This window comes from Triturus cristatus, chromosome 6 (genome assembly GCF_964204655.1).
Source record: "Triturus cristatus chromosome 6, aTriCri1.1, whole genome shotgun sequence".
In the NCBI taxonomy this organism is placed as follows: Eukaryota; Metazoa; Chordata; class Amphibia; order Caudata; family Salamandridae; genus Triturus; species Triturus cristatus.
In genome coordinates this window covers 283,563,092-283,577,005 of record NC_140589.1, presented here as the reverse complement: position 1 = coordinate 283,577,005, position 13,914 = coordinate 283,563,092, and the positions used below count along the sequence as shown (strand labels likewise).

General features: G+C 48.6%; 1 protein-coding gene across 3 annotated transcripts in view; it reads right to left on the bottom strand.

Moving 5' to 3' along the window:
• The window catches only part of SMC6 (structural maintenance of chromosomes 6), a 918,345-nt gene that overhangs the window by 852,698 nt on the left and 51,733 nt on the right, over positions 1 to 13,914 (bottom strand). For all 3 annotated transcript variants that reach the window (XM_085610645.1, XM_085610644.1, XM_085610643.1), the window contains exon 5: positions 526 to 662. In XM_085610645.1, the coding sequence (XP_085466771.1) occupies positions 526 to 662 (137 nt within the window). The remainder of the gene's footprint in view (positions 1 to 525; positions 663 to 13,914) is intronic.

Genomic DNA, 13,914 nt, shown 5'->3' with positions numbered 1-13,914 from the left:
AAACTGATACAGACTAGCAAACTATTTCAGGAACTGCAGTTTTGAGAAGACTTCATGCAGTTGGATCGGACTTGACTGTGACATCATATAAAGTCTTGGGACACTGGAGCCTTGTTAAAGTCTTTAAGCAGTTGCTTTTTACTATAGAGGAACATCTAGTAAGGACCTGAGGTACTGCAGCTTTGTCAAAGGCCAGGACTATCGGCTTAGCCACTTATTATTATTGTGTGTTGATTTCATAAGATTATTATTATGTGTTGATTTCATAGGATCCGATATCCTCAATGTACGGAACAGTGTGCTAAAAAAAAAATACCTTTCTACGTCATTAAAAAAGAAAAAAATATCCGGAAACTATAATGGTACAAAACAAACTCACATTTGTTCAAGTCTATGATAGAAATTGAGTAAAACGTGCAGGGTACTTTAATGGACACAATTTGCATGCCCTTGTACATGCTTTCCGATACCAAAACGTTACTATTCAATAATAAATTAGTTAATGAAAAAAGAAGGACTTCTCACCTGCTTTACTTTTCAGTTTATAACTACGATTCCCCTCCACAGTAATATGTTGCTGTATAATTATAGACTCCCCATACACGTCAGGTTTAAATGCATCTGCTCCTCGATTTCGTAAGGTAATGGAAACATCTGCGGAACTAAAAACAAAGTACCAGTCACTAAATCAATAGTTGTTAATCCGTAGCAACATGGAAGAGGCGCAAACACAACTTGGGAGTGTGGGGGTCTGAGAGAGAAAGCAACAAGGAGTTTGGGGAAAAGCGCACAGAGGGCACACGGGTGGGGGAAGCAATGGGGGAATCAAAGGCAAGAGCAAAAGAAAGGGGGGGGAGAGAGAAGCAGTCAGACAAAAGAGAGCAAGATGAAGTATACGTGGTACGTGGAATTGAGGTTCATGAGGGAGACAGTTTGAAAACACATGCACTACATTAGAGAGCTTAAAAAAAAATCAACAAGCACTTGCATAGCCAAAAGGTCTCGCCTTTGGGACCAAGGATATTGTGCTGCATAACTAAATACTTATAAGGTCCCAAAGGCGAGACCTATTGGCTATGCCAATGCTTGTTAAATTATGCTTCTAGCTGTAAAAGGTCTGTATTTTTAGGCTGTAAATTGCACTCTAAAGGGCAACGTTTAGCCACATTTTAACAAACGCTTCCTGCGGGTCCACTCGTCTAACAAAACCCTCCCGGACAGTGTCATCCTCACTCACTACATTGACTCACACTGTGCATAAATGACTCACTGACCGAAGACTTGAGTGAAAAAATGTCACTTTGCCTAAAATACCCCAAATGCTGCTATCTATTCTGACAACGTATACTAGACTTCTGCTCTAACAAGAACCGCGTGGTCACAAAAATTATTACATTGAAACTACTGTCTAGAAATACTAACCCTAGTACTTTACGTAACAATTTCACTTGTGGACAGCAACATAGAACATAACATGGAACAGAACACAATACAACCTGAGTAAGTAGAAACATCTGGTTCAGGGTTGCGATTTTGCTCCAATGTTTGTATTATACACAATTAAAATGCCAATTTTTTTCCCCAGCGATACTTCAGTCGGTACTCTGCATATTTTTTTTTTTTTTTTTAGCTTCCAAGGTTAGTTTCCCTTTTTATTGGTGCTAAAATATGTGTCGAAATGTAAACGGTAAGGTCCCCTGCATCAAAATGGAAATTTCCTACTACGGGTTGACTGAGGCGTGAAAGTTCTGGATAAATAAAGATGAGAGAGGTTTCCAGGGCGTGATGGGACAGATGAGTGCACCGGGCTTTTTGTAGAGAACATAATGCGAGTTTAATTGCTTCTCGGCGCTTGGGAGAATATAGGGTGTGAACCTCGAGCTCGTGACAGGGGCTGGATAGAAAGCCTCGGGCTGAAGTATCCAAAACAGTGAAAACTGCTCACTGCCCATCATTACAAGGCGCTGAAATGCCAACCAGTGCCAGGGGCATGATGCCCACAGTACCAGCCCCTCATACTTCGTACATGTGCCTGCTTCCAGGGCTTTCATCCGCGTATAGCGCCTTACGTTACTCATCAGTATCAGCTTCTAGAACAAGAGGGGCAGCTCCAATGCACACTACATACCATCACGAGCAACTCCAACTGCGTACACATGCAAATTTCTCACACTGAACACAAGAGTCAACTCCTCACCTTGTCCACCAGCACAAGTCCTCAGCTGCCCATTTATACCTAACCTCGCCCATCCATGGAAGACCCTCACAAATCAAACTAGAGCCGACACCTGTCGGTCACACTACGCACAATGAAGCATTTAATCTTTCTACCCAAAAGAGAGGGTTTCTAGTCACTTACTGCCAAGTTGGAACTGAAAATGCTAAATCATTTCCAGACAGCAAGGCCTGCACTGGCACTGCCCGGGTAATCCCTTCAGGTTCTTACTTGTTGTGTTTACTAGGAACAGGGTTCAACGGTGCGGTGCTGGTGCACATCACCGTGCTCGCCCCTGATAAACAAATGACGGGCACACTCAAGCACGCAACGTTATTTCCCAGGATAACGGCAGGAGGAGGCGCACTTGGCGGCACGCGCTCCCATGTCATCCCGTCACGCCTCTCCAAGCCTCGGCGTTTTGGACATGACTCAGCGGTGACGCAATTAAAGAGGGTAATTGTGTATGATCTGGGGAGTCGTGGCGCCAGGCACCACAACATTGCGGTATTTTAAAAACGAAGAAAGCAGCGAAAAGATAGGATTCGATGTGGAGTCCCGTGGCCCACACGCCAATCACGTCACAGATTCCCTCGAGTGACATCCTGTGAAACGAAGCAATCGTGGGACATGCTAATCACCAAAAACTGAGGGTAAATTCACAAAACAATTCGTAAAACTACATCTGCAGGTTTACGAGTTCTCGTGGGTACAATTTTTACAAATCTGCATACAATTACACGAAAATCTACGACTGCCGCCGTTTCCTGTAGTGCCCCCATTTACAATTGTGTACAATGATCGAAGGAACGTTTTTACTAATTAAAACGAGAGGTGCGCACGCGCCACACCGCTGCCATGTGGTTTCAATTATCGCGCCTGTGTCTGGGCACGATAATTGAAACCACATGGCAGCGGTGCGCGTAACAGACGCCAATAGGCCATGGGCGGAGCAATGCACCCTCCTTTGGCCAATTGCGTGCTGTCTTGGATAAAAAGACGCACGCAAAGGCCAATACCGTGGCCCAAAAGGAAAAGCACACGCACGAGCGAGTGTAATTCCTAGGGCTGTTTTCAAACCCACTACAAGAGGTCTCTCGCTGCGCTAGCAGTGCTATGCACTGCAACGCTAGGCGCGAGACCTAAAAAGTAGTGCTTGAAAAGAAAGCAGTGGAAGAAGTGATGCCAAATAATCAAAGAAATTGTGAAGAGGCGGTGCTCCATGAGAGGAACAAACACAGGACTGACAAGCTAGGACACAAGTAAAAAGCAGACAAATGAGAGGGACAAGGAAAGTCAACCAATGTCAAGCAATGGGTGGGCTCCAAGCTCCTCTATGTTCTTGGTGAGCCACAACATGCCTCACAAAAGACAGCACATACAGTTTTTTTGGCTCACCCTAAAAAATGGGCCTCAAAGCAAAAACAATATATATAATACCAGTTTAAAAGAATGAAGTGGGAAGAACAGAGGATGAAATACAGGGCTACAGTGAATTGGGTAAGGTGCAGAATGGAAATGTTTTGAAATACAGAAACCGTGGTTACAAAAATAGAACTAAAACTAGTCTCAGGGCGTGGCCAAGATGGCGGCGAGATATGACGTGCTCTCCTGTCTCTATGGCTGGCCGCCCGCTAAAGCACCGGGCCAGGGCCGCCAAACGCTGTTAAACGAGCGGAGCAGTGCAGGTCCTGTCGCAGAGTGACCCGCCGTGCCTTGGGATCCCCCACGAGGGTGCTTTTGCGCACGATTGGAAGCCTGGGAGTGGTGCGGCCGCCTCTAATCGCAGTGACCGGAGCGGAGATCCGCGGGTCTGGGCGCTGTGGACACCGCGCCGCCCAGTGGAGATGACTTCTACGATAGCGGAGAGAGGGGGCTGGCTGTGACGGACTGCCTGTTCCCCCCCCTCGCAGTGTACAGTGGCACGTTGCGGGAGAGACCCCGTCGGAGTCGCATCGGAGGAGCGGCCCAGTGCGGACGGGTCGACCATCTTACCGCGAGAGCAAAAGAAGCGCCAGCTGCGCGGACGGCGGAGCGGACAGGCCAGAGGAGGCAAGCATTGCACCGCCCCTGCGACGGCCCCACGGGGCCCCGAGGAGACTCCCCGCATAGCCCCCTTGGTCAGCACAGCCGGAGTGGAGGGCACAAGACGCTCCTAAAGGTGGAGAACACGGAACCCCCCCATCGGGCCATACTGGCGTGACACCTTGCCAGCGGCCCCAGAGGACGCCTATCCTGCAGCTGAGGCCGGTGTCTGGTAGGAAGCGCCTCATTTTGAATTGCTGGTGGTTGGGGCCTGGTGACCGAGCGCTGCCGCCGTTAGAGGCGGATGCTGAGGGTGGGGCCCGGTGAGCCACAGAGGCGGCCCGGCTAGATCTGGGTGCGGTTTGTGGAACGCCGAGGGGCACCCCGCTCGGCCCGGGTCCCGACTTGGAAGTTCCACAGCAAGAGACTCCAGGGGCCCCAGTACACTTGGAACGACATGCAGGGTGTAATTTGCAGACCTGGACCTGGTGGGGGGCCAGAACGCACACCAGCCTCGCCTGCGACGCTGCGCGATACTCCCGCTGGAGCTGCACCTGGGCTGGGGACACACTATCTCCCCTAGGACGGACACTACGGCTTTGGGTCGCGGTGGTTTGAGGGCCGCAAGGAGGTTCCGAGCATACCCTCCACAGGCACCAGGGGGCCTGGCCTGCTCCGCACCGGATCACGAGGTGAGGAGCGACTGCCATCTTTAGGACGTTTGGACCCTACACTGGGATTCGGGGTCATTGAGTCCACAAAATGAGCTACCACCCGATCAGCCCAGTGGGGCTCTGGTGTGCGGACATTGAGGCACCCTGCGGACCATCCGGGTGGTTGCACACCAAGAGATCTTCCAGATCGACGTCAAAGGGACGGGACCCCGGAGGGGACCACAACCCCGCAAGGCAGGAGTATGTCAACCACCCGGGGAAAAAAAGACAGATCCCTTAAGGAGCTCTTCGCCCGCGCCCAGGGCGAACAGGTGGCCAATTCCTCACTACCAGTGGATGCTGCCTCCTCCCAGATGGCGACAGCCACGGAAGAACCAGTGACCCGGGCTTTCCTGGAGTCTCGCTTCTCCGCCCTTCGCGATTACCTCCACACCCTCAAGCGGGATCTCACCACGGAAATACAGGACGTCCGCAAGGATGTGGACAGCATTGGGGAGCGCGTCACAGCATTGGAGGGCAAGAGTGACAATAGAGACTCAGAAGTGGCTTCCCCACAACAAGAGGTCCTCCGCATCCATGACCAACAGGTAGATCTGCAGTCGCACCTTGAAGACCTCGAGATTCGCTCTCGGCGCCATAACATTCGAATTTGAGGGATCAAATCCGGTGCAGAGGCTAGCGACATTCTCACGTATGTAAAAACTCTTCAACCACATTCTGGGCAACCCTCTGGACTCTGCTCCCCATCAGACATCCTAGCCTGTGTCCAAGACTTTCGCACTAAGGAGGAGATCCTCCGTAAAGCCAGAGCTTTGCACCCAATCTCGTTTCGGGACCAGAACCCCGTTCTTTATCAGGATCTCCCCGCACTTACGCTTCAGAAACGCAAGACATTCCGGCCCATTACCTCAACCCTCCGCCAGTGCAACATTACTTATTCCTGGGGTCACCCATTTCGCCTCATCTTCCGCCACGACGGCAAGCTTTACCAATTGCGCTCTGTGTCGGAGGCAAGCCGGCTGTTGGGCATAGACATCCCGGACGACAGCGACGGTAGCGACACCCCGGATCGCTGAAACGGAGAGTCTCAGCCGAGATGGAGGCGACGCCACATCCTAATCGGCTGGACCCTGAGGTCATCAGGAAGGAGCGATGGGCCACGCTGGATGCCCTGCCCTGAGTACTTGCCAAATCGCAGGCCTCGCGAGCGGCACTTGGGCCACTTGTTTGCTGCCTTGCAGGCTACATTCTAGGCTGTCGGCGGGGGAGGTTGAGAGTCTCCCCCAGCCACATTATTACCCCTGTGAACACTAACCCCTGATCTTCCACGGAAGACGGACTGCATTTCGGACGTCAGACCTGTTTAGGCACCCGGTGTGCCACATTTTCGAGGTACTTTTCTCTTTCTCTTTTCTTTCTTCTTACTTGGGGTTCCCTGTCCACAGCCTCCTGGGCTTTGCAATGCCAGCATGATCACACTGCGCGTTCTGCTTGGAGGCCCTTTGATCGCTACACTCAGTTCCTCCCTGCCTTCAGAAGCGAGCGGCAGGTTCAATCACAGATCCCCCTAGGCACCTGCTGGCCCGTGCTTTTGCGAGTCCTATTTTTCTCTCTCGGTTTCCCTTCTTCTCTGGGATCCCAGCTCACGACCACCCGCGGCTTGTGTCCCCACAATAAATGCCACAGACGTCCATGGATGATGTCCACAATGTTTAGCTCTTCCCGCCGCTTGGCGCGTCCCTGGCCCGGCCCGGAGTTTTAGATGTCGCCTAACACTCTTAAAGTCCTCACGCTAAATGAGAGGGGGCTTAATAATCCAATTAAACATCGGGTAATCCTATCCTCTTAGAAAGTACCAGCGCTGACATTTGCCTCTTGCAAGAGACTCACATACTCCCCAAAGACAAACACCGGCTTAGGTCCTGCGCTTTCCCCACTCAACTCTTCTCCTCCGGACTTCCCAAGACAGCAGGGGTAGCGATTCTGGTTTCCCGGTCTTTTAGAGGGAAAGTGTTACAGAAGGAGGCCGAAACCAAGGGCAGACTACTCACTTATCAATTCGCAGCAGGCGATGACACGCTAGTCATAGGGTCTATATTCGCACCCAATGAAGGTCAAGAACGCTTTTTGCAGGGCACCCTGAGTGAAGCCACGGCCACGCCCATACGTAAGCTTTTATTGGGGGGGCGACCTCAACTTAGTCTTTGACAACGACCTGGATAGGTCAGCGCAGAGCACAGGTCAGGTGGGCGCTCTCTCTTGCACAGGGTTAGGCAGGTTTGAAGATCTGGGCCTAGTGGACTTATGGAGTCACAGACATCCTCGACTTAGGGAATACTCTTATTATTCTCACACTCACAAAACCTATGCCAGACTGGACTATTTATTAGGTTCTAGAGCGCTCTGCGACACCATGACAGCGGTAGACATTGCCACAGCAGCACTGTCAGATCATGCACCAGTAATGGCTACCCTGACCTTGCCCCCGTCTCAACCACCCCCCAAGTGCTGGCGCCTGCTGGACCCTCTTCTGCAGCGCGAGGACGTAGTTGGCCAAATGCAACGCACACTTGACGACTACTTAGCTCATAACGACAACCCAGACACACAGATGTCCACGCAGTAGGAGGCCCTAAAAGCGGTCGTCAGGGGCGAAATAATAGCCATCTCATCCGCAGTCAACGCGGTGCACAAGCGCAAGAGAGAGGAACTTACTCAAAAAGTGCGCAAATTGGAACACATGCACCAACACACTGGGGCCCGCCAAATATGGCGCCAACTGACCGCGGAGCGGGCACACCTGGCCGCCATCGACAGTGACAAGGTGGAATACGCAGTGTTACGACTGCGTCACTCCTTTTATGTGGGAGAGGACAAATGCGGGAGACTGCTAGCACACAAACTTAGAGAGGTCAAACAGCGCCAGGGTGTGTGGGAGATCAAGGACCGCCACGGGTCTTTGCTTATGGAAGACGCGGCCATCGCCGATACTTTCCAACACATTTTTTACGCTGACCTATATGATGAGTAACATTTGGCGCCAGAGGACATTGATGCATACTTGGCGCAGGCTCGTCTCCCTACATTGACCCCTGCACAGGCCGAACACAGAGAGGGAGATACATCCAGAGGAAGTCATAGCAGCCAAATCCCCTGGTCCCGATGGCTACACTGCAGCTTTTTATAAGCAGTTCTGCTCTACACTGGCCCCTGTACTGACCAGGCTTTTTAACTCCTTTGCAACATCAGGAGTGATCCCCTCGTCCATGCTGGAAGCTGCAATCGTAGTCATCCCTAAACCCGGGAAGGACAAGACTAGCAGTGGGGCATATAGGCCTATTTCCTTACTAAATATCGACCTGAAGCTGCACACGGGGATCCTGGCTGCTCAATTGTCACCCTATATGTCAGAGCAGATAGACCTGGACCAAGTTCCCCAGCGGCAGACCAGCAACAACACTAAGAGTGTGCTGCACCTCATAGAGAAGGCGTCACGTATCCAGGGGGGGGGGGGGGGGGGGGGGGGGGGGGGAGTATATGCTCCTCACTATTGATGCCGAAAAGGCATTCGACCGTGTACACTGGCCATATCTTCAACAAGTATTGATTCGCATAGGCCTAGGCATAAAGATGAGGACGCATATCCTCAACTGCTACTGCTCTCCTACAGCTTCGGTAAGGGTCAATAGGCACACCTCCACCCCCTTCCCTATCAATAGGGGCACCCGGCAGGGGTGCCCTCCGTCGCCCCTGCTCTTTGCTCTCTACATGGAACCGATGGCACAGAGGGCCCGAGACCACGCACAAATTACAGGCATCCGCTTTGGGAGCGACATACACACCATACGTTTGTACGCAGACTATGTCCTTGTCACTTTATCAGACCCGGCGACCGCTCTTGGCGCCTTCCTGGGGGAATTAGACTCTTTCGCAGGGGCCTCTTGGTTTAAAGTTAATATAACGAAATCCACTGCCTTGAACCTCTCACTCTCGCCTCAGACACCTGCATCTCTCCAGAGCCGCCACCATATACAATGGTTTGACGAGTCGGTCCCGTACCTGGTAATCCATTTAGCCCCTACGCTGCAGGCCGTAACAACGGTCAATTACGCCAAATTGCATGCCCAAATCCACTCAGATTTACAGTGCAGGAAACATTACACCATCTCCTGGCTAGGATGTATCGCAGCCATTTTAATGACGATACTCCCCAAAATTCTTTATTTATTCCAGAAACTCCCTCTGCAACCTCCCAATGCCTGGCTGAGTCGTGTACAATCGGAACTCTCTCAATTCAGAGGGTCGTAAACCGAGACTGACGAGAGTTGTTTGCACTTTGCCCGCTGATGATGGAGGCCTAGGGGTCCCGGATATTACGCTCGATTACAAAGCGGCACAACTTCGGTATCTTGTTGAGTGGAGCCACACTGAATCAGAGAAGCATTGGCTCTTCCAGGATCGTGCCATGGCTGCCACTTCTCTCATGAAGATCCCCTTCCTTAGGAAGCCGCAGACAACTCCCAACTCTCACATGTCACACGTCCTATCTTAGCCACATGGGATCAAACATGCAGGAAACATGACTGGACGACCTTCCCTTCCCCTCTCACGCCACTCCTCCACAATATAGACTTTAGCCCTGGGGTGGATCAGATATCCTTCCCCCTGTGGAGATCTGCAGGAGTCCATGCCTTGGGTCAATTATTTGATGCAGATGGCTTCCTCTCCTTCACGCAACTGCGAGCGGATTCCGGCCTCCCGGAATCCGAAAGGCTACATTACCTGCAGGTGCGACACTGGGCACAGCATCCGAATGTAAAGCCTCACGTGCAACGACGCCTTACCCCCTACGAGAGATGGCTTATCACTCGACCCTCCAACAAGAAATTCATCTCCGATCCATACAAAATGCTTCTCACGATACACGCATGCATATCACGCTGGAATCGTGCACGTTGGGAGAAGGAACTCGGCCGAGATCTCAGCACTCAAGAGTGGGAGGGACCATGCTTTAAGGCGCACAGGTCTCACTTGAAACCCTAACCAAACTGGTGTAATATTGGTATTATACTCCAGTACGCCTTCACCGGGCCGATCCGACACATAACCCGGATTGTTGAGGGGATGCAGGAAGCTGGGAACTTTAGTCCATCTCCTCTGGGACTGCGAGTACTTACAAGACTATTGGTCTCAAGTATTGGACGAGACTGACAAACACCTGGACACAGAACTTCCTAGATTCCCTGCCTATGTTGTCCTGCAAAAACAACAGCTGATGAACAGAATGCAGAACAATGTCATACATTCACCCCAGTACTGAGATCTGGACCTAAATCCATTGTTTTTTTGCTCACCATGCCGTTCCAGTTAGATCCCAGCCATATGCAAATCAGTCTGGACCCTGTGCCTCATGGGTACAGTCCAGCCCGAACTGCTAAGCCAGGTCCTCCCTGGACTGGAAACAAGCATCCTAGGACCGGTTTCAGGGTTTCACCCCTCTTCAGCCAGTATTCTCCTAGGCATCCCGAACCCACTTACATATCCCCCTGAAGCCTAGGAGAGGTCGGCAGATAGCGATTGCACTGGGCACGGCCACTCAAAACATACTCATACACTGGAGGTCTACACGCATCCCCACACTCACTGGGTGGCTCCAACGGATGGAGAAAATCTCGCTCACCTTGGCAGGGAAGGGTTCGACATTTAGTGACCTCGGGCAACCATTCCTGACACTTCTAGCCCAAGAGTTCCAAGAGCTAACATGCCCTAGATACCTCCACCTCCTTCGGCCGGCCCGCCAGGGTGCAACTTCCGGGCAGGCCCGGCCTGAAGGACGCTGCTGCACAACAATACAGCAATAACTAAGCCATAGTGGATGGGGGGTGGGGGTATTCTTTCGTCCTTTCTCCTTTTTTTTGTTTCTTTTTTCTATCAGGGAGGGGGGTTGGGTTTGTGACGGTTGTTTGTTGTTAATTTACTATGCCACTATATGCACAGATCGCACGCTCTGAGTTCATGGCAACTCACATGTAGTGGCTGCTCCTCATGTAGTCGACAGCCATATGGGCAAGTGTGTTACGAATAATAAATAAAAAAAGATTTAAACCTAAAACTAGTCTCAGGCAGAACGCGGGAAAGTCACTGAAGAAAACAATGTACAGAACAGTAGGATACTCCACCAAGTCAACTGCAAAAAGATGTAAACCGAAGCAGAAACAGGATTGCACACGAGGAAAAAAACAAAGATGGTGTCTTTATAGAAAAACAAGGAAGTTGAGAATCCATTAAGCTTTTTTAGAAGTGTAGATTTTAGATCGGTATGGAAGAAGGGAAATAAGGTTGCTCAAAGAATGAAAGAACATTAACAAATTCATCAGAAGTTTGCAAAACGACAAAAGTGAGGAATTAAACAGAACACGAAGATAGGAATCAAACGAAAATAGATCGAAGTAACCAAGAACGACTAGAGGAGGAAAAGGGGAGAATGTAGACTTGAGAAAAGTAACATATTAAACATCAGCCTAGGAGACCAGATTGAGTCAAATAGTGTAGGAGGATTAGAAAAGTAACACAAAGGTGGTGATGTAATGCAATGCGAATTCTGTCAGTTTTAGAAATAGCCTGTCAAGCAAAGTCAGAAGCAATGAAGGAAGAAAAGGAAAAATAACCTGGAAGAGCAACAACGATTTAGAGAAGAAAACAGTTGAGGATTACAGGTTGCTTTACATTATGAGTTCCATAAAACTATGAGTTCCACAAAACTATTCAGCTAGACAAGGTTATAGAGAGAAAGATTATTGCTTGAGCCACAACAGATGACCCTCGCTGACAAAAGCCAACAGTAAGGAAAGGCCACTGAAGAAGCCCAGCAGCCAGATTTAAGTGTTTGAGTAGTAAAACGACCAAGAGTAGACAACAACATAGCTGATACAGTTACAACATTGATTATAAAAGAAAGGATAATGATCATTAAATACATGCACTACATGAGACAACAATTTATTCGGGCTCCAATAATAAGCTGGGAAGGAGACCAAGAAAAACCACAAATTAAGATAATAGTAATACATGATCAGAGGGTGAAATGCTAAGTATTTTAGGAGGCATCCACAAACAATAGGACGAGGGCGTCAGAATTAAATTAAGCCCGGCCTGCAAAAAGCATATTGTTTTAATGAACATATGTCACCGGGTGCAATTACATTACCCTTATGGAATTGGGTGTGTTTATTATTCTCTCTATGTTTATGATTTTTTTATGGTATTGTAAACTTGTGAAATTATAGTTTTGGATCTCTTTGGCTTCTGATGATTCGAAAAATTTGATATCTATGTTCACATTCACTTGGGCAAATGTGATCATTTGTGGTGGGTCTGATAATGATACTGTGTAACCGGTCTGTCTATTTAAAAAAAATTTAAAGAATGTATATTTCCGGAATATTTCAGCCTTGAAAATGCCCCGGCTTACGGGCCAAGGGTGAAACACGTATTACCTGATCTGTTTTGCAAAATGGCTGTTCTATGTTCACATGCATGTATTAACAAGACTTGTGAAAAACACAAACCAAGGCTTGGAAGTCCGATATATAAAGAGAAGATTTTACACATCGGAATTAATTCCTCATACTTAATATTTTTAGCTGATGCTCAGAAAATTCTCTCACCTGTTTATAAATCAATGGGTAAGGGGTTTCCCATTGTCTAGAGCAACAGGAACAAGATTCAACCGAAGGAGAACTAAGGGCAACTGCTGGGCCCCAATACCCCCGATTCTTTCATTGCGATAAATTGAAGAATGTTTTGGAAAAATTGCAAATCAATTGTCTCGCAGTGAAAGCAGAAAAATGCAAAATTAAGGTCAACAGTGTGATTTATTTAGGACACACTATTGATGTCAATGGGGTAAGACCTTGTGATAAACTGGTAGATAGTATTGTTAATAGTATGGTACCTAGCAAAAAGGATAATGTGAAGTCTTCTTTAGGTGTAATTGAATTTTACGCCAACTGTATAGAAATTTTTTCGAACAAGACTAAGTCAAAGAGGAATTAACTCAGGAAATCTTCCAAATTTGAGTGGTGTGAAGGTTGTCGTAAGGAATTTGACAACATCAAGTTGGAAATAGCAAACGCACCTCATTTAGGTAGTTTTGATATGTCCTGCAAGACTCTGCTTTCCACTGATGCCAGTATATATGGGTTAGGAGCAGTTCTTACATAAATTCAGGAAGGTGAGGAGATTGGAATAGCTTATGCTTCATGCACATTATCTGAAATGGAACAACGCTACTTAGTGATCGAAAGAGAAGCATTAGCTGTTTTTTGGGCTGGCAGACACTTTAGAACTTATTTATGGGGCATACCTTTTGTGATCAAAACAGATCATAAGCCATTGATCAATGTTTTTTAAACAAAGGGTCCAGGCATATGGTCACCTAGAATCGCAAGATGGTTGGCCACTCTGGAAGAATTTAATTTTGTGAAGCAATTTGTTCCAGGATCAAAAAATGTTTTAGCTGATGCTCGATCTAGGAACAAAGTTGTGGCGGAGGCAGGCAATTTTTCTGGGGACAACTTGCAAATATATGGCTGGGTTGCATATCTAGAATGTTTTGATGAAGAATTGATTAAAATGAAAGAATGGTTGGATGAGGTTAAGGAATATAAAGAATTGGCAATGCTAGCCAAGTCTGTTAAGGAAGGCTTTTCTGATGGTATGGACATGAAAGGGTATGCACAAGTTAAAGATGAATTGAATGTGGATGAATGGGGTGTCAGGAGACGTGACAAACTCATTCCTCCCATGGCACTGAGGAAAAGAGTTGTAGACGGTGGCCACCAGGGTCATCTGGGAAGGGACAAGACAATGAGTGGGTTGAGAAAATTGTTCTGGTGGCCAGGGATGGACAAGGATGTAGAGAAAGTAGTTAAAGAATGTACTCTATGTGGAAAGAGTGACAACATTGTGAAAACTAACACACAACCGCTTCAACCGGTT